Source organism: Cyprinus carpio, chromosome A13 (assembly GCF_018340385.1).
Source record: "Cyprinus carpio isolate SPL01 chromosome A13, ASM1834038v1, whole genome shotgun sequence".
NCBI lineage: Eukaryota > Metazoa > Chordata > Actinopteri > Cypriniformes > Cyprinidae > Cyprinus > Cyprinus carpio.
The window spans coordinates 15807236-15833714 of NC_056584.1; the positions used below are offsets into that span (position 1 = coordinate 15807236).

The 26479-nt window shown below is 37.3% G+C and overlaps 2 protein-coding genes, 1 long non-coding RNA gene and 1 pseudogene across 7 annotated transcripts; 2 read left to right on the plus strand and 2 right to left on the minus strand.

Annotated features, from left to right (window-relative positions):
* Nucleotides 1-8: 8 nt before the first annotated feature.
* On the plus strand, nucleotides 9-7166 carry LOC122147234 (elongation factor 1-alpha 1-like). Its single transcript, XM_042768974.1, has 8 exons — nucleotides 9-213; nucleotides 1546-1729; nucleotides 1825-2004; nucleotides 2099-2395; nucleotides 5371-5521; nucleotides 5669-5925; nucleotides 6007-6241; nucleotides 6359-7166. Exons 2-8 carry the CDS (start codon nucleotides 1586-1588, stop codon nucleotides 6481-6483), a joined length of 1389 nt encoding a protein of 462 aa, XP_042624908.1. The 5' UTR covers nucleotides 9-213; nucleotides 1546-1585; the 3' UTR covers nucleotides 6484-7166.
* A 145-nt stretch (nucleotides 7167-7311) lies between these two features.
* LOC122147232 (cyclic GMP-AMP synthase-like) lies at nucleotides 7312-16433 on the plus strand. The gene is made up of 5 exons (XM_042768972.1): nucleotides 7312-9575; nucleotides 9991-10213; nucleotides 14899-15168; nucleotides 15256-15355; nucleotides 15454-16433. Exons 1-5 carry the CDS (start codon nucleotides 8655-8657, stop codon nucleotides 15791-15793), a joined length of 1854 nt encoding a protein of 617 aa, XP_042624906.1. The 5' UTR covers nucleotides 7312-8654; the 3' UTR covers nucleotides 15794-16433.
* On the minus strand, nucleotides 11568-14763 carry LOC122147236. Of its 5 annotated transcripts, XR_006161510.1 has the most exons (5): nucleotides 14458-14763; nucleotides 13578-13642; nucleotides 13120-13178; nucleotides 12135-12223; nucleotides 11568-12018 (listed from the first exon to the last, which is right to left on the minus strand). It is a non-coding gene; the product is annotated as an uncharacterized LOC122147236 (long non-coding RNA). The 5 variants fall into 5 exon arrangements; XR_006161512.1 differs by lacking the exon at nucleotides 13120-13178 and having other exon boundaries at nucleotides 11570-12018; nucleotides 13585-13642; nucleotides 14458-14760; XR_006161509.1 differs by lacking the exon at nucleotides 13120-13178 and having other exon boundaries at nucleotides 11570-12018; nucleotides 14458-14759.
* A 121-nt stretch (nucleotides 16434-16554) lies between the features above and the next one.
* LOC109070498 lies at nucleotides 16555-24775 on the minus strand (annotated as a pseudogene).
* Between the last annotated feature and the right edge of the window lie 1704 nt (nucleotides 24776-26479).

The following is a 26479-nucleotide window of genomic DNA, read 5'->3' on the forward strand; positions in this document are numbered from 1 at the left end:
ACATTTTTCCTTTCCGTCAATTCTACATTTTATTTAGCTGTTTCTCTATAATAGTCGTCTGACCTCAAGCATCCTCAATGACTGATATAGGCAGCAATGTCGCGCTCGTCTGCGCATGCACAGTCTCTTTCGTCGTGTTTGTATTATAACAAGATCAGACGCGCCGCGCTCAGCCTCTTCAGCACCGTTCCAGTATCCCGAGCACACGCGCAGGTACAGTACCGCACATTCACACGCATCTTTATCTGCGTATTCAAAAAATAAACCCTGAGATACTGATTTAACTCGATGGTACAGTACCGCACATTCACACGCATCTTTATCTGCGTATTCAAAAAATAAACCACCTGATGTTTGTATCCGACATTGCGCTAGATAGGCTGGGAATGGAAGAACATGGCGGCAGCTGCAGGGGAAGGGATTGTATTATTAAATCCCTAGACATCTGAAAGATCTCTGTCGCCTGCTGATTTTATAGACTAATATTGCAGTGTTTTTGAGCAAATTAACTCCGAGAGGAATAGCTTTCTGAAGTCATGTCAGGCTGATGCGACACAGGTATAATTTAGAGCCCTTTTTAAAGAATGCGTCTGTGTTAGATAACCTTAACAAGAATAGTCCTTCTGTTAACCTCTCAAGTTAATCTGAGAATTAGCTTCCTTACACCAATGGCAGTCCAGCTCTTGTTTTAAGGAACGTCTTGGAAATCTGTCCCTGAGGAATTACTCATTTGTACACCTTACAGCTCATTGAAAATGATGCTGATACAATAATTATAGACATTGGGTTCATGATGCAGCCAAATCTTAATGCACTACCTTAGAATGGAATATGAATTCTAGCTTTACCATCTGTTGCAATATCTTTATTATTTTTTTCTTTTGAAAATATCAAATACATGAAGGCTCACAAATGGCTGCCAGTCTTTTAAATCAGTAGGCAAATCTTTACAAAATGGAGGTCTTCAGGACAAAGATATACCAGGCATGAAGAAAGGCATGCCCAGTCTGTTAAAACTTTGCTAGTTATTTGGCAGAACTAGAAGCCTTAACAGCCCGAAAACATAAACTTAGTGCTGGTCTGAAGCTTGAAAAAAGATGGCAAAGTGAAAACCATATTTGTTAAACAAATTTCTTTGCATTTCTTTGGGTGTTCACTGAGTGATAAACAAATGATGAGACATTTAAAATCTGCAGTCACATGGAGCCATAGACATTGCTTAGCTAGTATTTGCATCTAAGAGAATTACACCCAAAAATGAGATTTCTGCCATTGTTTAACCAGATGTCCTGTGTGGTTTACTTTCTTTAGCAGAACACAAAAGGAGAACTTTTGAAGAATGTGCAGGTTGTTCTTGTCCAATATTATTTTACATCCTTTTTGAGGCCTTACATCCTCAGTCACCATTCATTGTCATTCAGTGGAAAAGAATGGCCAGAATATTCTTCAATTTTCTCTTTTAATATTCCATAGAATAAAAGTCATATGGGTTTAGGGAGACATGGGTGTAGAATTTGCACAGTGACTGTTGGTGTCTGTGTAAAGCTTTACAGTTACATTGGCACTTTAAATAAAGCAATCAGCCATGGGTAAGGAGAAGCTCCACATCAACATTGTGGTCATCGGCCATGTGGACTCTGGAAAGTCCACCACGACTGGCCACCTCATCTACAAGTGTGGTGGGATTGACAAGCGAACAATTGAGAAGTTTGAGAAAGAGGCTGCAGAGGTATGATGGAGATATTGGAGACGTTTAAATTAATATATAATTACAAACTATTTCAAGCTGTTATATAATAGAATGGATATGTGTCTCCCTTCTAGATGGGAAAAGGCTCTTTCAAGTATGCATGGGTGCTGGACAAGCTTAAAGCAGAAAGAGAGAGAGGAATCACCATCGACATCTCCCTGTGGAAGTTTGAGACCAGCAAATACTATGTCACCATCATTGATGCTCCAGGACACAGGGACTTCATCAAAAACATGATCACTGGAACCTCACAGGTTAGGATCTTAACAGGCACACAAATATATTTGTGTAGCTGCTATTTAGATAGAAAAAAAGTGAATTATTCCTAATGTTTTCTCTGGTCATCAGGCGGATTGTGCCGTGCTGATTGTAGCGGCAGGTGTCGGAGAGTTTGAAGCTGGAATCTCGAAGAACGGTCAGACCAGAGAGCATGCTCTTCTGGCCTACACACTGGGTGTGAAGCAGCTGATAGTGGGTGTCAACAAGATGGATTCCACTGAGCCGAGTTACAGCCAGAAGAGATACGAGGAAATCGTTAAGGAAGTCAGCACCTACATTAAGAAAATTGGCTATAATCCTGACACAGTAGCATTCGTGCCCATCTCTGGCTGGAATGGAGATAACATGCTTGAGGCCAGTCCCAATGTAAGTATGACAGGGGAAATAAAGTATTGATTCCATTAGGGCTACACGATTAATGAAAATAAAACAGAAATTGTGATATGGCTACGTGCAATTATCAAATCTAAAAGGTATGGTTTAATTAAATCAATATACACTGCGTGTTTCAGAGTGAAGTGCAGCACTGTGTTCATTTACACACAGTTCATCATGATCCAGTGTTTTCAGTGTCTCAGTGGTTTGGTTCTATTTATTTATTTATTTTTCATTTTGCTGTGAAATATTACAATGTGGTATTTTTGGAATATTTTTATTTAGTTATAATCAAAATATACAAATATTGATTACAGTATTAATTATTATTGGTCATATTTATATATGATCCCAAGAATGTTGGTCATATTGTGCAGCCTTACAAACAGCACAGCAAACTTTAAAAAAAAAACTTAAAAAAAAAAAAGTGCTGTCAAGCAATTAAAAAAAAATAATTTATTGCACACTTTTTCTGAAATTAAACACGAATAATCCCACATAAAAATAAATAAATAAATATAACTTAAAAAAACTTTAAAAACGTAAAAAAATCTTCTCAAAAACCCATTATAATAAAGGTCATATTTAGCTACATGTGCCCCTTCAGCATAAAGTAGGAAATATACAGAAATTGAATAAAGTTATCAAACACTAAATTCTGAATTAAATATAGATGAATCTTTAAAGCTACAGAAGCTACTGATTTCTCTTTTTATTTTGTTCTTTGAGTAACAGACATCACAGCAGCTGGGTTATTAGGTTATTTTGGCTGCTTTAAGAGCATAGAGCGGGTCTGACACGCATCGTATTTTCTCACAACTCTTCACCTTTTCTAGCATGCTTCAAGTTTTAAAGTCTCTATTAAGGAGCTGACGAGTTGAATCGGGTGTGTTAGATGAGGGAGACAATGGGGTGCTCCAGACCAGGACAGTTTTGAAAACCACTGCATTTGCATTTCAGCGACATGTTCTTAAATGTGACTCATATATAACATATATTTACATACATCCACAGTTTTAAGCCAGCTTTTTGGTAGCTTCATGACTTTACTGACAACATAACTATGAGACTGCATGCTCGCATTTTCATTTGCGCTTTAGTATGAAATTATAAACAGTGTGCCACCGCATTTGTGCTTACAATTGAAGAGCATGTGCTACGAGCACAGTATAACGGCTAACAGGACAGTCGTCTTTACTGACATTATGGCCTGACAACATCTCATCTGACCACAGATCACTGTTGTTCTACTGAAGCTCCCTCATCACCTGTACATTTTCTGTGCTCGTTTGACTAGTGCCTGGCGCCAGTGTTCCCAACTAATTTTCAGGGGAAGTTGCTAAAGGCAGATCGATTTGTTGCTAAATGAAAGTGAAAGTCGTGACATTTGCCAAGTATGGTAACCTATACTCGGAATTGGTGCTCTGCATTTAACCCATCCAAGTGCACACACACAGCAGTGAGAAGTGAACACACCGTGAACACACACCCGGAGCAGTGGGCAGCTATATCCAGCACCCGGGGTGCAACTGGGGGTTCAGTGCCTTGCTCAAGGGCACTTCAGCCATGGGTATTGAGGGTGGAAGAGAGCGCTGTTCTTTCAGTCCCCACCCACCTACAACTCCTGCCAGCACCGAGAACCTGCGACCTTCGGGTTACAAGTCCAAATCTCTAACCATTAGGCCACAGCTGCCCCATGACGTTGTGATGTCATTGCATGATGATGTCATTGCATAACCATGACACAAAACAGCGTTTTTACATAGAATACACAACAAGTTACTCAAATCTCAGCAAAAAACATTTTTTTAAATGTTATTTGTTCATAAAAATATCATAAACATAAAATATTTTAATTCGTAAAAGTAACATAAGTAACACATTTTTACAACACATCTGATTTACAACATTGAATTATTGATCAGTTACAAATTTTATGTATTTTGTTATTAACTAGTAAACCTGCACATTTTGAACAATTATAGTTTTAAGCAGTGTACTGGTAGTTAGTTAGTGTGCTACACAAAAGTCTGTAAAACTAGGACACAATGAACTGTTAATATAAAGGAACAATCCGTATTTATTTTTCACAGGTGTTTTACCTTTGTTTTAAATTTCACATTGCATTCTGTTTTAACGTTACAACTTAATGGATAACATCCTGGCAGAAAATGATTAGTACCTTTTTAGTTTTTCCACATATTTTTTCTTACAGTGTCCTTAACTGAACAACAATTATATATACAATCTAATAACATCTTGTATCATAAATGTGCATTTATTATTGACCAGTTGGAACTAGAAACTTAATGCACGTTTGATGTTTGTACTGTTAGGCATCTTTCTCCAACTCTATCCAGGCTGATGTGCTGCTTGGCTGGCTAGCTGTTCAATGGTTTCCTCTTTTTGTGTAATTTAGATGAAAACATGTGCCTTTTTATAATTTGAGTCACTTTAAAAAAGTTGCTAAAAGTTGCCAAAAACTTTTTAAAAATAGCTAAATTTGTTGCTAGGTGCTTTTTGAAAAAAAAAAAAAAAAGTTGCTAGGGTAGTCTAGCAACATAATTGCTAAGTTGGCAACACTGCCTGGCGCTGAGGCGAAGTTGTCCGCATCTGAAATGTCTCCCGTTTGATGTGCTCGTATAGACGAAAAAAAAAGAGACAGAAGCAGCAGTTATGAGTGGGGTGGCAAAACCTAGCTCCGCCCCTGCATTAATTGCGTTAAATATTTTTATCGCGTTAAACTATTTTTTTTTTTTTATTATTAAAAAATATATATTTAAATCGCAATTGCAACTTTAATCAGATTTTCCCCAAATCATGCAGCCCTGTAAGTTTCTGTATGCCAGTATGGAGCATTACAAAAGTCTTCAGTGAAAATAAATACTTTATATTTGTGCAAAATGGAATCCCAGCAGGTCGGTTCCAATCAGCATCTTCATTAGGTATCTTTGTCTTTACTTTAGATGACTTGGTTCAAGGGTTGGAAGATTACTCGGAAAGAGGGAAACGCATCTGGGACCACCCTATTGGAGGCTCTAGATGCCATTCAGCCTCCAACACGTCCAACTGACAAAGCCCTCCGTCTGCCTCTTCAGGATGTCTACAAGATTGGAGGTTTGAATTTATACAAGCAAACTATATTGCAGATGGTCTACAAATGGTATACATTTGACCTGTTTTTGCCTTTGTTTTAAGTTAAAAGATGAGGCATATTTGTGCTAACATAAAGCAGAGCTGAATTAAATACCTTGTATTCACTAGGTATTGGAACTGTCCCTGTGGGCCGTGTGGAGACTGGAGTTTTGAAGCCTGGTATGGTGGTGACCTTTGCCCCTGTCAACGTGACAACTGAAGTCAAGTCTGTGGAAATGCATCACGAGGCTCTTTCTGAAGCCTTCCCCGGGGACAACGTTGGCTTTAACGTTAAAAATGTCTCTGTCAAGGACATCCGCCGTGGCAACGTCGCTGGAGACATCAAAAATGACCCACCCCAGGAGGCCGCCGTCTTCACTGCTCAAGTGAGTTAAGTTAACATCAATTCTCACTACTCACTTCAGCAAACCTGCACAGTCATTACAAGATTCATTCTTTCCCATCAGGTGATCATCTTGAACCACCCAGGGCAAATCAGCGCTGGCTACGCCCCTGTTCTGGATTGCCACACTGCGCACATCGCCTGCAAGTTCGCAGAGTTGAAGGAGAAGATCGATCGTCGTTCTGGGAAAAAGCTTGAGGACAACCCCAAAAGCCTCAAGTCAGGAGATGCGGCCATCGTCGACATGATCCCTGGGAAACCCATGTGTGTGGAAAGCTTTTCAGAGTATCCTCCTCTGGGTAAGTGCTATTGCAACATCCCATCCCAAGAGCAAAACTTCATTGCTGATTATCAGTTTTAGGTTGACCGAGATAATGAACACAGGTGACCTGCGTGGATTATTGTTTGGTTTGCAGGTCGTTTTGCTGTGCGTGACATGCGTCAGACAGTTGCAGTGGGAGTGATTAAAGGAGTGGAGAAAAAGACCCCGACAACCGGAAAGATCACCAAATCCGCTCAGAAAGCCCAGAAGGTCAAATGAATGTTGTGTTTGACTGCTAACTCCAGAGACACATATGGAAAAGCAGAGGTCATCCAGCTCTTCTATCCTATTGGCTGCTTAGGTTCCATAGTCAGAGACTGCTTAATAGTTCCAATGCATCGCAAAAGTATCAGAAGGAAAAAAATGACTAACAAAAGCAGTCCTTTAGATAACATTCATTTCTATGTTGAGTTGTACTGTAAGTCTTAAATTCACACCATAATAATAGTGTATTTAATAGTTGTGCTCTTCTATTCGATGATAGCTGTTGAAACCATATGTGTTTTTTAAAATCTTGAGAGGTTTGACCTCTCCAGCTCTGGAGTGCAGTTTTAGCCTGGTTCTCACAATGTTGTCTTCGCTTGTTTTAGTGCTTGTTTGTAAAAATACCATGTGTTTAGTATCCACTGGTGGTGAGCTACTTAAACTACACTATTTAGTAAACTCTGAGAACCTTTATGTTTAGCTTTTAGCAGCACAATGAAAACCTAAAATGAAGCTCTTAATCAGCCCGTGTCTGGGCTCACGCAGTCTTCACTGCACCGACAGCTTTATGTTTAGCACTTTGACTGGTGTAGGCTAACCCTGCACAAGCACTTGTTGACTTTAATTGGCATTAGCTACCGCACCTTATAATAAAAAGTAAAAGCTTTTATGTCATATTAAAGATGTCTCAACCATAATAATTGTGTTTGTGTTCATTTTACTCCCAAACAGTACATAAAAGCCATTCAAGTGTGTTTTTATCATTTACCTTTGTATTTAAGAATTGTCAGTACTCTATTATGAGCTTAGACTTCAACTAAAGTTATGACAAAGTCCAATAAACTGTTTAAACACAGAATAGATCGAACTTTGCTATCTTTCAAACCATTTATGAATAAAGTCTTAGTCTTTTACACAGCCTTAGGTCTTAATCTTCCTATAGGCAGCTAGTTATAGGCAGGAGTTATCAAATAATGAGATTTACCCTCATGTCCATTTACTCGCAGCTTTAAGCATACACAGCTAAAATACATGTTTCCTTGGAGTGCTCATAAACTGCCACAAGATGTCGCAAGTTGTGCGTTTCTAAAATTATTCATTAGCAGCTTATCAGTAGTAGTAATATAAATAGATCTGTTATTTTATTAGTCAGTAGCTGGCCTAATTAATAAGAATATCATCCAAAAAAAAATTATAAGCATCTTATTTTATTCTTATTTTTTTATCTTACTTTTTCCATATCTTTTTTTTGTATCATTTTCTTGTGTTTGTATTCTTTAATAACTGCACTGTCCATGGAGCGGACCCGACTTACATTTCACTGCTGATCATATGCTCTCCATATAACCATGTATGTGACAAATAAAAATCTTGATTCTTGATATAGTTAATATCTTGAGATGCTTCGGAATATAAATCTCACTCCTATAATATTTCCCATTTCACTGTTTAAAAGCTTTTCCTTTTTAAAAAAACTTTTTACTCCACTTATTATTTCTCAGGGTAGATCTATTTTTCAAAGTCAAAGCAGGCTTTTCATGGTACTGAACAATGACATGTGACAATTATTGCCCATAAAGAAAGACAGAGTTTACTGAACACACCAAAAGCGAGGCATCTGGTCACACTGCCCTTAATCCACACAAAAATTTAAATTCTGCCATTATTCACTCAACCTGAAGTTGTTCCAAACATATATAAATGTCTTTCTTCTGCTGAACACATAAAAGGTCTTCTGCTGATCTTTTGCGTTCCACAGAACAAATAATAATGTAGGCTAATACAGATATGGAACGATAGACCTATGAAAGTGAATAATGATAGAATTTTCATTTCTGGGTAAACTATAATAGTCTACTGAAACCAGATATTAAGATACAAAATATCAAACCGATATTTTGGACAACAGACGTAATTAATAAACAGCCCTATGAAAACCAGTACCTGTCTAGATTTTTGTCAGTAAATTTATAGGCTACCCTAAATGACCCACGGAAACCCTAATAAATAGCTACAGAAATAACGTCACGTAAAGATTGCCTACGTCATAACACAGAGGAAGTAAGAAATTTCGAAACGCAGAGGCTGGCACAGTACCACCTGTATCCTGATGTCACAGCTGTGTGTGACACAAACCTTCCTTTAATGCAAAACTGTGCGCGTCGTAGCTTAACACATCTGCCATCATGAACGGCCAGAGAAGACTGAGCAGCTTCCGCGCGACAGTCCCTGACCAAACCAATGCCAAAGATAAAACAAAAGCAAATGGGAAAAGTAAAGAGCTGAGAGATCACCAGACGACTGACCGGGAGGATCAGTCTCCAGAGCGCGCCGAGGACAAGTGCGCGCCAAAGCGGGAAAGCACGAAACAACGGACTAAAAAGGATAAAAATCCTAATGACTGTGAAAGTGAAGACAAACCGCACGAAACCCAAGCGCCAAAACGGAAAACCATTCTTCGACAGAGTAAAAAGCAGAAGGATCTCAGTCAGTCTCCGGAGAACCCCGAGAGTAAGTGCGAAGAAAACAGCGCTTCGACATCTAGAAAAGATTCTGTTCCCAATAACGCAAACAATGCTGACGAGAATGACAAACAAGACAGTGCAACAAGCAAGCAACATATTAAAAAGAATGACTGTGAAAGTGAAGGCAAACCACAGCAGACCGTCAAGAGCAAGTCCGATGAAAAACCAGCACCAAAACCACGGACTAAAAAGCAGAAAGATGACAAAGCAGCAGCAGCTCTGGAGAGCTCCGAAAGCAAATCGCAAGCAAAATCCACAAAAAGACCTCGAAATCGACCTGAATCTGCAACTCAAACAGGTTTTTCTGAGGACGCTTCTCCAGCGGTTAGCGCGCGCAGCAGTGATCGCCAAAAGATAAGCGCAGAAAACGCAACTGCAGTGAGAGGACTAAGCGTCGAGGACACGGGAAAGGTTCTTAAGGCAACTATTGACAAATTAAAGATCAAGAAGAGCGAGCGGTCTAATGCGGCCAGTTATGTTAATAACATCACGGATAAAGTCATTACACACCTGAAACAAAACGTGACCTGGTGTGAAGATATCGAGAGGTTACGAACTGGAAGTTATTATGAAAACGTCAAAGTAAGTGATTCAGTGTGACATCTCCACTCATGATCCTGTATTAATCAGATTGCCAGGACACAATATTCATAAGTTACATTGACTTACATAAGAGCATGTCTAAACAAAGATAATACTCGGTGATATATTATATACAGGCATTTGTAAAAATTCAAGCGTTTTCTGGCCTGTTTCATTGCACACTTTTGTTATTTTTCAGGATATGGCTCTGAACTACCGAGTTAAATAAATCATTGCTCAAAATTACATGAATAAAATAAATGAAATAGACCTTCAGGTATGTCCAATAAGAGAAGTAAAAGAATGTTCATGTTCGGATAGGTGCATACAGGAATGTTATACATGATTGACATGTCAAAGCTCATAAAAGCGCTTTAGTTTAAAACAAACCAACATCTGCTTTGTCACGTTTTAGATTTGTGAACCAGATGAATTTGATGTGATGCTGACTATTCCTGTGGAGCGAGTGGACATTAAGAAGTTCGATATGGCCGGAGCATTTTACAGTGTTGCATTGAAACGACATCCGAATAAGCATGTTCTGGACAGATTCCTAAATGAAGACAAGATCATTCAGGCCGGCGAAATGCTGAGAGAATTGAGAGATGCCGTCAAGGAGGCTGTGGGGAAACTCCCATGTAGGTCCAAACAAAAGTATTTATTGGTTTTGTTATAAATTCTTTACTGATTTCATAATATATAATAATAAATTTAAGCTTCAACTTTTTAATCAATCTTTTAATATATATATATATATATATATATATATATATATATATATAAAATATTCTGAACGTTTTAAAATGATCTAGCTCCAGTTCTCTGTTGGACTTTGAGCTGCGCCTCCTGTTGGAACGAGGCTTAAAAGTTAAAACATTATATAGCGGCAATTTCGACTATTACAGACAAGAATATAAGGATAAATTGTAAATCAAGTTTAGGGGAAATAACTCTCTAGCGCATTATGAATCTACACTGTAAAAAGTGAACAGTTGGATCAACTTAAAATTACTTCAATTGGTAACACCTAAAGAAATTAAGTTTTCTCAACTTAAATTATCACGTTTTATCAACTTAATTTCACTAGGTTAATCACACTTATATTATTTGAGTTCATTCAATCCTATTATTTACATTAGTTTAACTTAATTTCACTGCATTCCAACTTAAATATATTAATTTTTACTGCACTTAGATCAACTTAAAAAAAAATACTTCAATTGGTAACACCTAAAAAAATTATGTTTCCTCAACTTAAATAATTATATTTTCTCAACTTAATTTCACTAGATCAATCACACAAGTCTCAAATTGCATTAGAGATATTTATTACCATTAATTCATTTATATTTATACAGTGTTTTCCATATTACAAACTTTGAGAAATCATTACAAACTGTTTATATTTGTTGTGCCAATTAAATTTTATTTACTGACACACTTTACATCCATAAGTCTTTTTGCAAAGTTGTCTTTGCACCGCATATTTTTATAAAAAGAAAAAGTGGTTATGCCCTTAAATGAGCCACTTAAAAACAATTAAAGGGTTAGATCAGTCAAAAATGGTTCAAGTTGTTCCAAACCTGTATGAGTTTGTTTCTTTTGCTGAACACAAAAGAAGATGTAATTAAAAATGTTGGTAACCAGACAGTTGACCGTACCCATCGACTTCCAGCAGGAAAAAAAAAAAAGAGACTGAAAGTCAATGGGTACGGTTAACTGTATGGTTACCAACATTTTTCAACACATCATCTTTTGTGTTCAGCAGAAGAAACAAACTCATACAGGTTTGGAACAACTTGAACCATTTTTGGGTTAACTATCCCTTTTATATATTCTTAAAATAGAACCATATAAGCGCATTTAGAAGTGCTTTAGAACAGCTTACATGCAATGCCCTAAACTGAGCCATGTTTTTATATTTTAAAATAAAAATAAGACAGGTGATGGTGTTTTTTTTTGATTGGTTTTATAGGTAATTACTCTTTCACCAATGTAAAGGGAACCAATCAACTACACACTAGACATATGACTGAACAAATGGATAGTCTTACAATAAGAACACATGAAACATCCAACTAAAACAGAGACATTCTTTCAAACACATGCACATTCAAACATTACTGCAAGTACACTGTAGTCTCCTGAAAAGACTTTGAACTTTTGGTGACATCTTGTGCTGATCGAGCTGCAAGAGAACTTTCTGGAATACCTCGAATGTAAACCGAAGTGGTTTTGGATAAGCCAGATTGTTGATGTATATCATCCCGAGAAGCAAGGCACAAGCTGATGTGAATGAAGGCAGCTCATTCAGAACTTTGACAGCCTTGATGACGACACCTATGTCAGCCGGTGGTTTGTGATGTCCCCCCTCCTTCCGAATAACATACACTGCCATGGTGAACTGCTCCAGCTCACCCTCGCAATCATCTTGCTGGTTCTCCTAAAGTAGTGTACATTTATTTTATTTATTTTACATTTTTCGTTCATAACTACAAAACACATTTTGTAGTTTCTGAAAAATAAAATCAAAATAGAATATGCGGACTTTCAACTCACAAGGTACTCCTTGATAAGATCTTGAGGATTTCCCCAGGAAAACGATGAGGGCCTTCAGGACACACTCTTTTCACGTGAATGTTTTCAGTCTGTGATAAAACAATTGATAAAAAAATTATTTTTCTTATTTTAAAAATTCAGAGTAATCTGTAACAGAGAATCAGATTTCGCCAAGGATAGCAAAGCACAAGAAAATATAAACATTTACAAAACTATAAAAGTTTGTATTAAAAGACTGGCCAAAGTATATATATCACAGAAGTATACAAAAGTTCATTATTCAGATTCAAAACGCTGATGTCTATGTTACAATTCAAAATAGAAGAAATCACCTTTTGAAAGTAACTGTGTGGTTCAAATAACAACTATATTGCATTGAATAAAGTGGTTCAGCACAGAGCTTCCAGATTCCACGTCAGAATGCCGGCTCATTATTGGCAAGCTCCTGCGTCAGCATCATACATATGTGTCTTGCTGCTCACGTGTACAGCGTCTGCCAATACTGAGCCAGCATTCTGGGGTGGAATCCAGAAGCTCTGCGCTGAGTTTACTACATGAACCGCATAGGAGATGAAAAGAAACCTGTTGAACGAAGTCATTATTTTTGTTTTGTTTTTGCGCACAAAAAGTATTCTCGTCACTTCATAACATTAAGGTTGAACCACTCTTTCTGGGCCTTGAAAAGTGCAATGATGTTGCTGCCTATGTGTGGTTCAGATTACGATATTTTAATTCTAAAGATGAACAACGGTCTTACGGGTTTGAAACGACATGAGGGTGAGTAAATTAATTAAAGAAATTTCATTTTTGGGTGAACTAACCCTGTAAAGGATTAGTTCACTTCAGAATTAAAATTTCCTGCTAATTTACTCACCCCCATGTCATTCAAGATATTCATGTCTTTCTTTCTTCAGACGAAAAGAAATTATGGTTTTTGAGGAAAACGTTCCAGGATTTTTCTTCATATAGTGACTTCAACGGTTACCAACAGGTTGAAGGTCCAAATTGCAGTTTCAGTGGAGCTTCAAAGGGCTCGACACGATCCTAGACGAGGAACAAGGGTCTTATCTAGTGAAACAATCATCATTTTTCTACAAATTTGTTTTATTATATATATTTCATATTAAATCAGCCAGTACTTGTGTACCTTTTACATGCACAATACTGTACATTTCACATCATATACCTTAATCATTTTGAGCTTCAAAATTGGTTTACACTGTATGGACTAACAAAAGAGATATTTTTCTGAAAATCAAAAAAGGCACATGCATTCAGAATGTCATAAGGGTGAGTTAATGCAAATTTTAGTTGGAAAATTCTTAATGAGGATAAAATGCAAGTCAATAACATTAGATGGAATTTACTCAAACATATCCAACATTAGTAACTAATATGATCTATTATAGAATAGATTACCTTAAATTAATAGAAATTACTTACCATGTACCTTAACGTTATAGCAAAGTGTCCTCCTCAGTCGTCAAATATTTAAAAAGCTTTTGATTCTAAGGGGAGAAAAAAAAGTTAATTTTAAGTGGTAGAAAATGGTTTGCTACAGGTCAAGTAATTAATTAGTTGTGAAAATACTACTATTTCTACAAAAAGAACTCATAATTTTCTACTAAAGAAAACCCTGACATTTTTTTTCCTGGATGAAGCTAGTACCGTGAGCGAGGCAAATGAAGCTAGCGTTAAAGCACAATGGGTGCGTCTCAATCAGCTCCCTAGTTCAGTAGTCAGGGCACTGATAAGGGAATCAGTCAATGGGCTGACCCCCTGATCAGTGCCCTGATTGTTTAACTAGGGAGCTGATTGAGACGCACCCAATGACTTTCATCATCATCATCATATTTCTGGGCGAAAAAAATTATCGATGAATAAATCAAAGCTAACGTTTTCAAAGACAAATTAAAGAACAGACAAACATTACTTTAAAAGCACACTCAATATTTTACTGCAAGAAATCAAATTCGAGCATTTTATTCCGCTCCCCGAGCACTTCCCGCCCAAAGCATTTCCAATATCTCGCGCGGCACAGACGGTTAACGTTAACTTGAGCTATCAATTTAAAAAATAATTTTATACACACACTCCCGAGATCCAAACTGAACACATTTTTATAAAACAAACGAGTAAATGCAACATACTGTATACGTAAAAACATGTTCAGTAACGCTATATCGCAGACGTACGTTCAAAAATTAACGTTAACGTTAGTATTCATGTTCACAAACAACATTAATTAACTCATAGACAACTAAAACACACGTCCAAAAGTTGCATTTTCGAGTATATTAATTAAAATAAACTTCCAACCTACCTTTTTCATCCGAGTGCGGAGAGAAAAAATGGCGGTTGTCAGTTGAGCAACAGAAGTTGAAATCAGGCTCGTGCGTCATGACGTCAGAAAAAAACGTCTGGCGCGGAGATCCTTTTAAAGGGAAATTATACTTTGGGTGAAAGTGAAATATTTGAGTGTCTGTGAATTTCTATGCGCTCAAGTTGAATGAGTGTACAATAATCAATTACGATTAGGAAAGCAGAAATACGAAGTAAATAGACTCAAATAGTTCTAGTAATCCAACTTAGACCCATGTTCACTTTTTACAGTGTATCAAACATCTGAAAAAACCCACACACCAACTGCAGAACTTTACCCTTCACAAAAAACCAAAACAGGTTATCCTTGCCTACATCTATGGCTACAACCATCTTCTAGCTTTCAGGTAATATCTGTATTTATATTTTCTGCATTCTGTAGACCAAATTAATGTACAGCGAAAAAAGGCAAGATGCCCTGCAGTGACGATGGAAGTAAAAATGAAAGAAAATGGAAAGGCTATTTCCATCGACTTCGTTCTTGGTCTTAAAGTTCATTGTGCAAGCTGGCCAGACTTTACAAAAGACGGCTTCAAAATAGAAAAATGGCTTGGTAAAAAGGAGAAAGCTAATATGAAGCGTCAACCATTCTACCTGGTGCCTAAATATGAGGGAAATGGAAACGCAGAGCATGATGGAGTTGTTGCGAAAGGTATACTTCTCATTATCAGTGGTTTGCTTTGTTTTATATTTATGAAGTAAATTCAGTTGTTTATTTGGAAAAATGTCCTTTACGCAGATGCCTGGCGAATTTCTTTTTCACATGTTGAAAAAGAAATTCTGAAAAGGCACGGTCAGTCCAAGACATGCTGTGAGGACGCTGGACAGAAATGTTGCCGGTATTTATTCTTCTTGTGCCAAGCTTTGATTCTGGTAACATTTAAGTGCAGAGACGGTCTGTTGTGATGGTGCTTCATTGTTTGCTCTACTTCTACAGGAAGGAGTGTCTAAAGCTACTGAAGTATCTTCTTCAACAGCTCAAAGATGATGACTCCAAATCCAGTAAGATGTCCAGCTTCTGCTCCTATCATGCAAAGACCACCCTTCTCCATGCTTGTGCTACAAGGGGAACCGACAGCGAGTGGGCATACAGTCAGCTAGCCGAATGCTTCAAGCAGCTTTTAGAAGACTTTGTGCAACATCTGAGAGAACGTCATCTCCCTAACTTTTTCATTCCATCCCATAATCTCTTACATCAAGCCTCTCAGAATAGCTGTGATTTCCTGGCAAATGAAATTGAATTTCAGCTAAATAACAACTTTCTTATTTTCCGTTAATTTGGATTTTCGGTTTATTGTATTCATGTATGTTTTGTTCTTTCATCTTGACAGGCGATAATTGCTTAATACCATTCAATAACACATATTCCACATAGTTTATAGGCTTTTATTTGATATACATGTACATTCAACTGATCGAGATTGTTACATCATCTACCGTTGGGGGCATTTTACCTTACATCAATGTAGATTAAAAAAAAATAAAAAATACTGAACTTGGGGGAAAAATATTAAATGATATGCATGCATACAAAATGAATAAGTGTTTCTTAAACCTAACAAAAAAAACTTTACGGTCAATTACAAGGACTTCACAGGCCAAATGAGAGGATAAACACTTTAAAAGCTTATAAATGTACTGCAGTGAGTATAGTGACATCAACGTGAAAGATGCAATTAAAGATCAATACCACTGCTGGTACAACAGATACAAATGCTTAAAAGCACACATTTGGTTAGGAAACATCTGGTAGACATTGAAAAATTTTGGTTGAATCATGGATGATTTTAAGTAATCTTAAATTTGTTGTGAAGTAAAACATTTCCGTCATGCTGATGTTACTGAAACTGGGTACTGTATTACATTCTATTAGAATGTTGTGTACATATATAATAAACACACTAAAGACAATCTCAACATTTCATGGAATGAGGCATTCTCTCTATCTCTATAGTATACATACACATTGTAACAAAAAGTCATTAGTTTTAGTTACATTTGTTTTAAGACATTTTACTGGCAGAAGGCTGTGGTGAGGCTTTTGAAAGATTGAAAACAATTCTAACCAAAAAAAGATCTGGCTGAAATAATGCCTGGTCAGGTGGTAGTGTGGTGAATAAAAGATTTCACTTCCATCCAAACTGAGCATTTGACAAATAAATCATTTGAATCCAAACTTTGCAGTGAAGCCATGAACATTTGTTTTTCCATACAAGTGATCCTTGGATCGAACAAAAACGTCTGGACACACTGAGCCCAAAGATGAAAAATGCTCATTTTAAACTAGCTTTTGTTTAAAACTGTAGTAGCAATAATGTAAGGATGTAAAAATATCAATGTGAATTTTTAGAGATTGAATTAAAAAATTTAAATAACAGAAATCCATGGTTTCAACGGACACTAAACATCATTTACAGTGGAAAATATGTATTTTTTCATCTGCAGTAAACAAAGCAGGGGACCTTGATAATTTGACATTCATTGTCTTAAATAAACTGAACTATTTTACTTATTGGACTGATACTGATAACATTAAGACGTCTCTTTTATTGGATACAGATATGACTATGGATATATTGTGCATCCCTAATACAGCCTTTTTAGTCTAGATTTCTCCACGAGGTTCACACAATACATAGAAGGAGAAACAACAAGAAAGGGTGAACTAGAATGGTGACAGATGTTTCGGTACATCCCAATTTTCATATCATACACATGTACCTTGCATGCTTACAAACACAATCTGCTATAACAAGCTACAGATTTCTAACTAGTCTAACTAGGATTTGCGTTCTTTACATAGCAGAGTTTAGCAAACATAATGAAAGGAGTGGATGCCTGCAGGTGTGTTTACCTGACCAGATTTCTCCAGAATGGTGATCAACTCAGAAGCTATTTTCCAGTCCTCTCTGGTTACCAGGGTTACAGATGCACAGGACCTCCTGAATAAAGACATGGACTCATTTACTTAAAGAGCCCGAATTATTTCATTTTCACACTTCTTACTGCATCAGTCATTTCACAGTCACACCTTTCGCTGCTTCACTCACCCTGCTCGACCGGTTCTCCCGATACGGTGCACATACTTCTCCACATTCCGTGGGAAGTCATAGTTGAAAACGTGTGTGATGTCATGAACATCTAGCCCGGAGGCCAGGTCAGTTGCAACCAGAATGCACACGCGACCTTTGACAGCAGCCACAGACAGGAAGACAGAAATCTCACAGATCAATTTTAGTTAAACTTTTTAAGGGCTCGATACAATCGCGGACTACACCGAAAGTAGTCAATAGCTGTAAAGCATGCATTTACTGTGCCACTAGCCAAACCGTGTTGGTTTGAGTAGCTGGACAACAACAACACTGACTGAACCAAAGAACTGAGTTTGAAACTACCTGTTGGTCTAAAGGAAAATGGGGTCGTTTTTACAATTCTGGTGTTGTTGGTGACTCAGAAATTACACATTTCACTCTTCTATTTACTGCTTACTAATGTACCATCTTTAAAGTCCTGAAGTGCACTGCTCTCGGTCTCCATGCAGAGACTGAACTGCTTTACCCTGCAGACACAGGTCACTGGAGAGGTCATCCGCTCTATGTAACAGCAGGAAAAAGAAAGTGAGAATCTGACCTAGACATTTCTCAACCAGTTTTGCTTACATAAGATCCAACAAAGTTTGGTATGCAGTAATTTAATGCAGTCAGTGTCATAGTATTTTTTCATGGTTTGAGGACGAATGATCCCATAAATAGCACCTATAGAGTAGAAACAATCTTTACTGCTATTAAAACTATTAAAACGATCCAAATTACATCAGGCTCTTGCAGCATTTAATCCAATTATGGAAATGCCACATCAGGATCTAACTCGTTCTTGATCCGATTAAGCACTAAACCATACTGTCAAGTACCTTTTCCAAAGTGAGTATTTAGTTTTAATGTTTGCACAACTGTTGAATGACCACAAAAGCTGCCATTTTTACGAGGGTGTGGAAGAGAAAAACGTTCACTTGGTTTTTAACGCAAGTGAAAGGAAAACAAATTATGGCCACACATTTGCCACTCCCTCTGTTAATGGAGAAATGCCAAGTTTCATTTTCAGAAAAGGGCAGCATTTCCCCACAATCCCTTGAGCTCACAGCTGATTATCACATCAAGTGATCATAATAGTAATGACATTACACAATGACACTTCAGTAAAATATGAAAGTATGCTTGCAGAAATTCCTCCCATCTCCTGCTTCATGGAATCAAACAAAGGTTATTCTCATATGAGTTTCGTTCTGAGAAACTCACTTTACTTTTTCTCCAACAAACATTAGTACTTTATTCTGAGGCTCTATTCGGTCGATGAAGTCAAAAAATGTAGGCTTTTTTTTCTTCCTCCTGCACGAACAGAACTGTCTGATGAACAGTGTTTTCTGCCTGAGGGAGAGAGATATGCAGAAAGGGAGATAACTGTGGACTTTTATTAAAGAGGCTAAACAGAAAAGCTATATTTGACCTGGTATTTGTACATTACCCATTATAAATACATACTCTGCTGTAACCGTTCACTCACCGCTAGATCTAAGGTGCCCACATAAACCATCATGGGGTCTTTCAGGTAGGACTTGGCCAGCCACCTGACACCTGTTGGCCAGGTGGCACTGTAATACAAATAGAGAAAAATAGATTAATGCAGCAAAATGGCAATTATACAAATATTCAAACTTCATGACAAGCATTCAAAACTCTTGAAAATTCTTAGCCCTGATTCCGCATTTAAAGGCTACCGACAGTGTTAAAGCATGTTAGCATTTGACTGTTCTTTTATTTTTATTTAATTTTTCTCAGGCATTCCACTACCTGAAAAATTCAGATTGATGTTCAGTCAATGTCGTCAGGTCATGGATAGTCTGAGAAGTGACATACTTAAATTTAGTGATTGTCTGCACTGGTTGGCGTTTGTCAGTAAATTTGTGAATTAGCCTTAAAATGAAGTGTAACTAAATACCCCTTTAAACGTTTTTTGAGCAACAAACAATGTAATGCAACAGAAGTTTAAAAAAAGTCATTTTTCCATTCAAAAGAATCAAACCACTGAGCAAATCATCTAGTCATAACAGTTTGTCTGTCGGGTCGAATATCCAGAATGATTTTCATGATTTGAGGTTCAAAGCCCATATCCAACATTCTATCAGCTTCATCCAACTACCTGCAACAGGGGGGAAAACAAAAGACACAAATGTTAACAAAATTTAAACCTAGTTTTTAAATGTTTTTTTTTCTTCTTTTTTTTTTTAAATGCTCACAAATATAATGCACAAAATCATATCCGTTACCAGCCCAATTTGCATTTTTTGTCATTAATGTACCAGATAGGTGATGGAGCACAAGTTTATGAGCTCATTCATCTGCAGATCATTTAATCCACACCACTGGTCACTACTTTAATCTGGGCCTTTCTGTCACCTCCTCCAAAGATACAGATGCTACAATAATGAAAGTAACTTTGAGTAAACAAACAAAGAAAGCAGGATGAATTCTTAATGTATGTTGCATAACATTATGATTTATACTGGCTACAGCACCTTTTAAATCCATTGTAGCTATATTTGTTACATTCAGCTTCAATCTGGGGGGCCAGCTCACGAGTGGGATTCAAAACCAACATGCCAGGGTCTACAGTGTAAATAAATAAATATTTTGTTAATAAAAATATTAAATGTGGAGCACTTACACTGGTTGGTCAACCATATGAATAAAGCCAGGAAGCAGGTAGGACAGTGTTTTGCCTGTTCCCGTCTGGGCTATTCCAATCAGTTCTGTTCCTTTCAAGATGACTGGCCAGGCTTGTGACTGAACCGTGAGATAAAATAACCTGGATTACATTTATCCCCACATATCAAGTTTAACATTCAGTAGGAAAAAAGCACAAGCAAACACGTGAAGGAAATGTTTCTTTGGGTTACCTGAATGGGAGTTGGCTTTTTAAATCCCACTCTGACAATGTTTTCCATTATTCCAGGATAATGAGCAAAAGCCTCCTCAAAAGTGCAAACTGGATTGGGAATCGTTCTTTTCTCCCCATCTTTCAAATCATCCACAAAGATATTGTTGCTATCTTTTCTGTTTGGGCAGAGAAAAGCAGGGGCACTAAAGCAATGCAAATATGCTCAGTGCTGCAGGTTTGGAAAAAAACTGGATATATGAGGCAGTCTAATTTGTGTGCGATTTCTAGACTTGAAAACATCATATAAAATAACAAAACCTTAACAATAAAACTGGAATTTGTTTTAATTTTAATTATTATTTTAGTTACTTTTTTAATGTACAGAAAGTAGGAGTGGCAACAAGTCCAAATTAAACAAAACTATGGCTAGAGGGCCTGAATATTGTTGTGGACAATGGAGGTCTAGCAGAGAAAAAAAGTTGAGATTCAGAGCAACAATGGCTTCTTATAATTAGAATTGGAACTGAAAGACAATATAAGAGGCAAAAAACACAATGCATATCAAACAACACTCAAAAGACATTGGCAATGCACTTTGCACATTGTTTCTCTCACTTGAGCTAAAATAATATGACACGAAAAATACACATACAATGCCTTAAATACTAGCACTAGGATTATACCCAAACATGCCATAGTATTTTCATCTCCGGGCATTCAGAAGTAGTTATTAACAGATAAATGCTGCCACCTGTGGGCTAATATGAAGAAGGCAAGATGATACCACTTTTACCTTCAGATTTTAACTTCTTCTGCACTGCGAGCAACCACTGATTTTGCTTCAATATAGAAATCCTTCTTGAGAGGGGGAAGATCTGCAGAAACCAAGATTATTGTTTAATTTGGTATAGTACTTATAGTATTTCATATCTGACTATATATTTCATACAGTAAATCAACTAAAATAAGGTACTCTAGTTTTAATTTTAGCCTTAAAAGTGTGTACATAAAGTGTAAATACACAGAAGAAAGTCATAAATGTTTGAAACAACAGGAGGCTGAGTGAATGATAAGAAAACAAACCTAAAGTAATGATCACATCATCTTGTGCCACTAGAGACTCACCTTGCCATTTCATAGCTTCATATTTGTCCCGGTTTTCTCTAAGTGCAGACCAGTCAATAGGTAAAGGGGGCAGTTAAAGCCGCAGCTCGTACAGCAGCAGCTGGCCAGCAGGAGTCATTCTGATATCCTGCACAGCTGTTACCTGGAAATTGAAATGTAAAATGTCAAACCTAAAATATCCGTAATTAAAAATGCAATAAAGTAATACATTACAGTAGCTTAGTGATTCCTGTACTCTCTTACCATTTCCACACCCAGGACCTCTGACAGAATTCCCATGAACCAGGTCTTCAATCATCTCTTTGGCTTTGAGCTGAGCATCACGGCTTCCAAAGATAAAAACGTCAGCTTCATGTGCACCACGGTTTATCTATCATACATCATTTAAACAGTCATGTGTTAAAAACCATTTAAAAGAAAACTGTCTCTCTCTCATGTGTGTTGTTCTAAACCCATATGCCTAATTATTTTCTGAACACAAAAGGTGAATTTTGAAGAATGTCCTCCTTAGAATGAAAGTAAAAGGCAGTTATTATCGATCAGTATTATTGAAACTATCTGATTAAAACAAAAACCTGAAGTGAATTTATAGTGATGTGACATGTAGTCAAGTATGGTACCCATACTCGGAATTTGTGCTCTGCATTTCGCCCATCCAAGTGCACACACACAGCAGAGAGTAGTGAACACAGCCATTTGCTGCAGTGCCCAGGGATTGGCAGTTCAGTCATTGCCTTGCTCAGTAATCATGGGTAATGAGGGTGGAAGAGAGCGCTGTTCATTCACTGGCCCCACCTATAATTCCTGTCGGTACTGGAAATCGAACCTGCGACCTTCGGGTTACAAGTCTGATTCTTTAACCGTTAAGCCACAGCTGCCCTTAAATTGAGTTGGATAATGACATAATTGTATCTTTTCTATGAATAAATGAATGAGGCATTTATATAGTGCTTTATTGTGTATTGCTATACACCCAAAGCGCTTTACAATCACATGGGGGGGATCTCCCCTCAACCACCAACAGTGTGCACCATCCACCTGGATGATACGACGGCAGCCACGGGACAAAGGCTCCAGTGCGCTAACTACACACCAGCTACAGGTGGAGAGGAGAGAGAGTCACAGAGCCAATCAAACCTGCTGGTCTCACTAAAACCTCTTCCAACGGTGATGAAACAATGGCCTTTTATAGACCTTCATAGTGTAAGACACCTAGATCCTGTAATTTACAGCAGTGAAGCAGTTTTATGGAATTTCTACCGATTTTTTTTTTCCCCAGAAAGACGTTTCATCAGCTGACCAATTGATATGATGTTAAACAACAGTAAAATCCACTGGACGCACTGTACTTCTGTAATACTTCTATTCCTCACAGCCTCATTTTCATTCCTGTCAAATTAAATATGATGCTAGCCTAAGATCTATAGGACTTTGCAACACAGAGTTACTGAACTGAGTAGGGCTTCGGCTCATGATTATGATTCGGCTTATGATACAAACATGTCCAAAAGGAAAGGTTGTCATGCAGTTCTCGAGAACTGCTCAGACCGATTGAGACGCATAACGTTACTTGAATGAATATTTTTTGTGATTAATTTCAAACTATTTAATAGAAATGATAATAATAGGAATAATAGAAAATAGCTAGTTCATGCATTCATGACCTCTAGACTGGACTATTATAATGCACTGCTAGCTGGTTGTCCTGCATCCTCAATAAACAAGCTACAGGTAGTCCAAAATGCAGTGGCTAGAGTCCTTACCAGGTCAAGAAATGATCATATTACCCCAATTTTAGTCTCTGCACTGGCTACCTATTAAGTTCCGTATCAGTTACAAAATATTATTACTTACTTATAAGGCCCTTAATGGTTTAGCTTCCGCGTACCTAACTAGTCTTCTACCACGCTACAACCCATCACGCTCCCTAAGGTCACAAAACGCTGGACTTTTGATAGTACCTAGGATAGCAAAGTCCACTAAAGGAGGTAGAACTTTTTCGCATTTGGCTCCCAAACTCTGGAATAGCCTTCCTGATAATGTTTTGGGTTCAGACTAGGGCTGGACAATATATCGAACGATATGATCATGCGCATCTCGTCAGTAAAGTCCCCAAAATCCCCATCACCTGCTTTCAAATGGAGCTGCAGTTAATACACAGAGCCGTAGTTCACTGACAAGCTACGCTATATCGAGTTCATTATCAAAGGCGATTCATCTTCAATAATGAACTCGATATAGCGTAGCTTCTCAGTGAACTACGGCTCTGTGTATTAACTGCAGCTCCATTTGAAAGCAGGTGATGGGGATTTACCGCTAATCATGGAACCGACTTTACTGACGAGATGCGCATGATCATATCGTTCGATATATTGTCCAGGCCTAAGTTCAGACACACTTCCTCTGTTTAAATCTAGATTAAAAACACACCTCTTTGGCCAAGCATTCAAATAATGCATCTCATAATTTTGGACTGCAGTTATATCTGATCAAATGCGCATTATTATTCTTTAGCTTGAGTTAAACTAATTAATTTTACTTGGCTGGAACAGCAGCTACGCTAATTATGTCTCTATTTGTTTCTCTGCTTTGCCACGGGATTTATATCCTGTGGTTACTAGGATTTACACAAGCTCCAGTCTGGATCCAGAACACCTGAGAAGAGATGATGCCAACCCCTCAGAGGACCTCAGATGATGCTAACCCAGAGACAACATACAGAACTACCACGTTTTGCTATAAGATTGATTGCATAATTGCTGTTAATAGTGTTAATCGTCGGTTTGTTTACGTCTTTTATTGATTTTTCTGAACATTTCTGCCGTGTGCACATAAACTGACAGTCATCACTGATAAGCTACTACTAAATATTGTAGAAACTTAATTTTCTGTAAAGTTGCTTTGCAATGATTTGTACCGTAAAAGGCGTTATACAAATAAACTTGAATTGAATTGAAAATAAAAAATAATTAAAACGATTTGTTGACGAATCGGACATTTAGCCTACTATAGAGACGGCTGACAGCCCAAAGAACTGCTGCATGCCTAAAATGTTCCAGACACCGGTGTCTTAGCTATTATCCTCCCGACCAAAGCGTTTTCCACATTCAGAGTTACCGGTGATGAACCTGATCCGTCTCCACCACCGCGACACCCTGTAGGACCAGTCCCGGCTGGAACGACTCTAACCAGGGCCGCATTAAGACTATAAGGGGCCCCTGGGCTTTACCTCTTGAGGGGCCCTTCCAGGGCTCGACAATAAGTACTGCCCGATTGCCCGAGGCTAGTGTGAATGATGCTCGGGACAGTAGACGGAACTGTCACTTGCCCGATCGGGCCAGTGCTGTAGGGTGTGCGTTATATGTAGTCTATGATATCGTAATTGTTAATTTAACGATCTGATATTATCGAGTATGCATCTCACTTTACAAAAACAAAAAAAAAAAAAAAAAAAAAAATTCTGTGATTGTGTGCACTAAGTGACTTAGTGTAGTAGTTTAGTATTTTGGACGTGATTTAGTCTTAATGCCTCAGAATTCAAATATGCCCCTGTATATATTTCATATAATTAATAATTTAATATCTATGTTAACCAATATTACACAAAGAGTGCCGTTTTTCTCCAAATATTAGCATGATTACAAATGTGATGATTTTATTCAGCGTAAAGTTTAATAAACAAGAACTTAATATCAAGTGACTTACATTTTAGACACCAAATCATCTGTTTCGCTGTATTTCGCCAACGAAAATGGTTCCAAAGTCCACAGAATTGTTTTGCGTCTCTGAGCAACACTTCCTGATTGAATCAGTCCGCTTGAATGAATGGTTGAATCTCAATGATTTGCTCATTAACAGTGATTCGCTGCCACCTACTGGCGGGTTTAATTTCAGGTTTAAAGTGTCTTGATTTTTTTAATAATTCCACTGTATTTAACGTTTTATATTTTCAACATTAAAAACATTTTTATGCATCTGTAACTGCTCTTGACTGATAAATTTTTAATAAAGTTTAATCTATTCTATAGTTATACATTAGATTACAATGTCTGTACCTCAAAATCTCCTGTTTAAACCTACATGAAAAACTTGAAAAGCACTATTTATTTCATTTATATGTTTGTTCTGTTGTATTTATTTATGCTATTACTCGTAATTTGATTATTTTTAACTATTTTATTACTTACTGTTTATTTGTCTAACAATATTTAAAATATAAGTTAATCTAGTAGCTTGCTGTCATTAACCTATTATTGAGGTGAAATGTAACAAAGACAATGAAAACAATATCTATGCTTATTTTATAGGGCCATTTTCTTGTCTTTTACTTTTATTAATTTTTTTGTTGTGGGCAAGTAAAAATTTGAATCACTGGCCCGACCGGGGTTGAGCCCTGCCCTTCCTTCATCCATTGGAACTGCATAATTAATCGTTAAAGTGTTCCACCCCTTTTACTGTTAGGCCGTTTTTATCTATTACACGTTACCCCACCAGGTGGCAACAAGTGACTGTTAAAAATGCATTTGTCATGGAATCATTCTCAATTTAATTCAGTATTGCATGATGTCTGTGAGGGTTTTCTGCACACGAGCTTAGGGTGTGTCAGTCAACACGAGTACAGAGATCTTTTTTATGACTTATTATTGCGATTAAAAAGTAGTTTTAACATCAAGCACGTCCTACACGATTTTCTCATTCATGTATTTTTTTTTAGTAAAAAATGAAATGTGCCCAAATATCTTGCTTTAAAGAAGTAATACGAACATCAAGCGCAATTAAGTGTTTGCTTCTGAAGGCATACGCAACTTTAATAGTAACAAGAGTTTATTTAAATCATTATGTTAGTATGATAAGGCCTATTTAATTACATGTATGCAGAATCTTCATCTTTCCCTAGGCCTGCG